Below are 2,648 nucleotides of genomic sequence, written 5' to 3'. Positions count from 1 at the left end.
TGCAGGTACGTTACCTAGCTGAAGGCAGATGGTTAAACATGTAAATATTATGAAGTCCCACAACTGATTGAATATGAGATTTGTAGACGACTACAGATTGAAGGCTAAGTAAGTACCGTTTTTGGGGATTTATAGAAATCGGTAGTGTAAATTTCCTGAAATAGAGAAAACTTGTACATGACAGGTATTTTAATCTATGTTACCACGGGCTAGAATAAAATTTACAAATTATATTTTCACAGAGTCATTTATTTTTAAGTTAACATTTTGTATTTTTTTTTTTTATAATAGATTAAATCTCAGAAACTAGGTTTACAATTGGAACTTTTAGAATTAAGTTTAGAAGCTACACCAAGTAGCTTCTAAATGATTGCTAATATTAATTTTGTGTACAAATATTAGGAGCAGTCATATTGCAGAAAATTAGTATTAAAATGTAACTACTTAATTTTAGTCAACCGTTTTGCTGTCAAAACTGATTGGTTTAAGCTTCTGTTGACAAAGAAATTATATTTCTCGAGAACAGAATAGAGGAGTGAATATAATTTAGAACATTTATTTTACCATAGTGCTCCATTTTAACCAATTCACACTACGATTCGTTGATGCAATAATGAAACAAAAGCTTGAATCAAGGTCGAGGGACATTTCATGAGCAGTTTGGTGCACAGATGACAAAGAAATCTTAAAAGTGATAAAAATGAACAACATGAGTTAGGCCTAATACATAGGCTAATGATGATTGTGAATTCTTTGAAATGAGATCAGCAAAGCAAAGGCAAAAGAAGAATGTGATAAAAGGGTAATTATAAACATAAGACGACAACTAAAAGAAGTACAAAGTTTGAAGTATTTAGGGAACATGATAACACAAGCTGGAAGAAGCGGCAGAAGTATGAAGTAGGCCTACCGCATAGTAACTAGGAAGGATTTTTTTTTTACTAGGAAGTTTAAATAAATATTAAGAATATTAAAACACGTTTTACAGTGTTGTTTTGTCAGAGAGCTGTTGCTGGACCTTGAGGAATGAAAAGAAAGATCAGTTGAACGCTTTTGATATGTGGATTTGAAGAAAATTTATAAATTTGAAGATAAATAGGGAGGTACTGTATAACGAAGGGTAGACCTAAATGAAGAGACAGTGCTGAATAAAAATGATGAAAAGAGAAAAGTGGGTTGATCATATACTTACATTAAACGGTTAACTGAAAGTCTTTTGAAGAAAGATTTGAAAAGAAGAGAAGAAAATTGGAGGGCGGAAATAAAGGAGATGATGACTTGGAATGTGCAACTTTGCTGTGATCAAGAGGAAGACAATTTACATTAAATGGAGGAACTATTAGCAACTAACGCATACGAAAAAATATTTCAATAAGTAGTTCTCATTAATTTTTTTTTATTGATAATGTGTTCGTGTGTGTAATTATGTACAGCTTATTGGGGTATTCTTCTGAAATTCTGATTTAAGCTATTTTGACGATTTTTGTCGGTACCTTTTAATTAGTCCTAGTGCATGCCTATGGATAACTGGTATAGTCATGTAATTTAAGTTCCACATTTTATTATTTGCCTGTTAAAGCCTACACGCGGCGGCCCTGTTAAACCACACTAAACGCTCTGCTGAACCTATTCAGCACATTAAGTCCAAATATGCGACAACAACGCCACAGTAAACCAACCTAATAATAATAATAATAATAATAATAATAATAATAATAATAATATTATTATTATTATTATTATTATCATTATTATTATTATTATTATTATTATTATTATTTTTATTATTATTATTATTATTATTATTATTATTATTATTATTATTATTATTACTAATATTATTATTACTAATATTATTATTACTAATTATTACTTCACCAAACAACCAATTCAGCACATCAAGTCAAAATCTGCGACAACAACGCTACAGTCAATCAACTTAAAATATTTACATTCTACTGTAACCTGCAGACGTATCTACAGAGAAACTTCACCATTATGGCAAACACCATCAATTTTCCAGAGATATGGGAGATAATATCACCCTCTTCCAACAAACTCACTGCGAGACTGAAACATTTAGCTTGTTGAAGACGGATCTTTCACTGTGAATTTGGACTTCAACTAACGAATAAGATAGTTGTCATTGTCTTTTGCCTGTTAAGTATTTATTATCTATCTATCTATTTATGTATTTTTGTAATTTAAATTCTCCTCTTTGTATGTTTATATTCATATCACTATGTTCCTTGTAAGTTGAAGTTGAAATAGTTATCACTTCATTAGTCCATGATGATATGCTTTTGAAATATTTTGTATTAATTGTTAGTATTTTTCTTGACGTCTCGACCATTCGTTTGCGTTTGCGTATTAATTCTTTTGATTTTGTTTTGAATCGTTATATTCAAAATAGTTTAGATAGTACATTATTTTTCTGTATATTTGAATAATAAAAGCGACTTTTTAAAAACAAATAATAATGGTTATTCTTCTTATTATTATTATCATTATTATTACTATTATTATTAATATTATTATTATTATTATTATTGTTCTTATAATAATAAAAATAATAATAATAATAATAATTTATTATTATTATTATTGAAATATTATTATTTACATTTCCAAGACACCCGGATACCATA

At 28.5% G+C, this 2,648-nt stretch overlaps 1 protein-coding gene across 1 annotated transcript in view; it reads right to left on the bottom strand.

Moving 5' to 3' along the window:
- Positions 1-915, bottom strand: part of LOC117114776 — a 60,238-nt gene extending 59,323 nt beyond the window's left edge. Inside the window, exon 1 of the mRNA XM_033258464.1 lies at positions 911-915. Within this exon, the coding sequence (XP_033114355.1) occupies positions 911-915 (5 nt within the window). The remainder of the gene's footprint in view (positions 1-910) is intronic.
- Positions 916-2,648: the final 1,733 nt, after the last annotated feature.

Source organism: Anneissia japonica, unplaced genomic scaffold (assembly GCF_011630105.1).
Source record: "Anneissia japonica isolate Jap-2015-1 unplaced genomic scaffold, ASM1163010v1 scaffold288140_len288450_cov173, whole genome shotgun sequence".
Taxonomy (NCBI): domain Eukaryota; kingdom Metazoa; phylum Echinodermata; class Crinoidea; order Comatulida; family Comatulidae; genus Anneissia; species Anneissia japonica.
The sequence above is the reverse complement of the archived record's forward strand: the minus strand, read 5'-3'. Positions and strand labels throughout refer to the sequence as shown.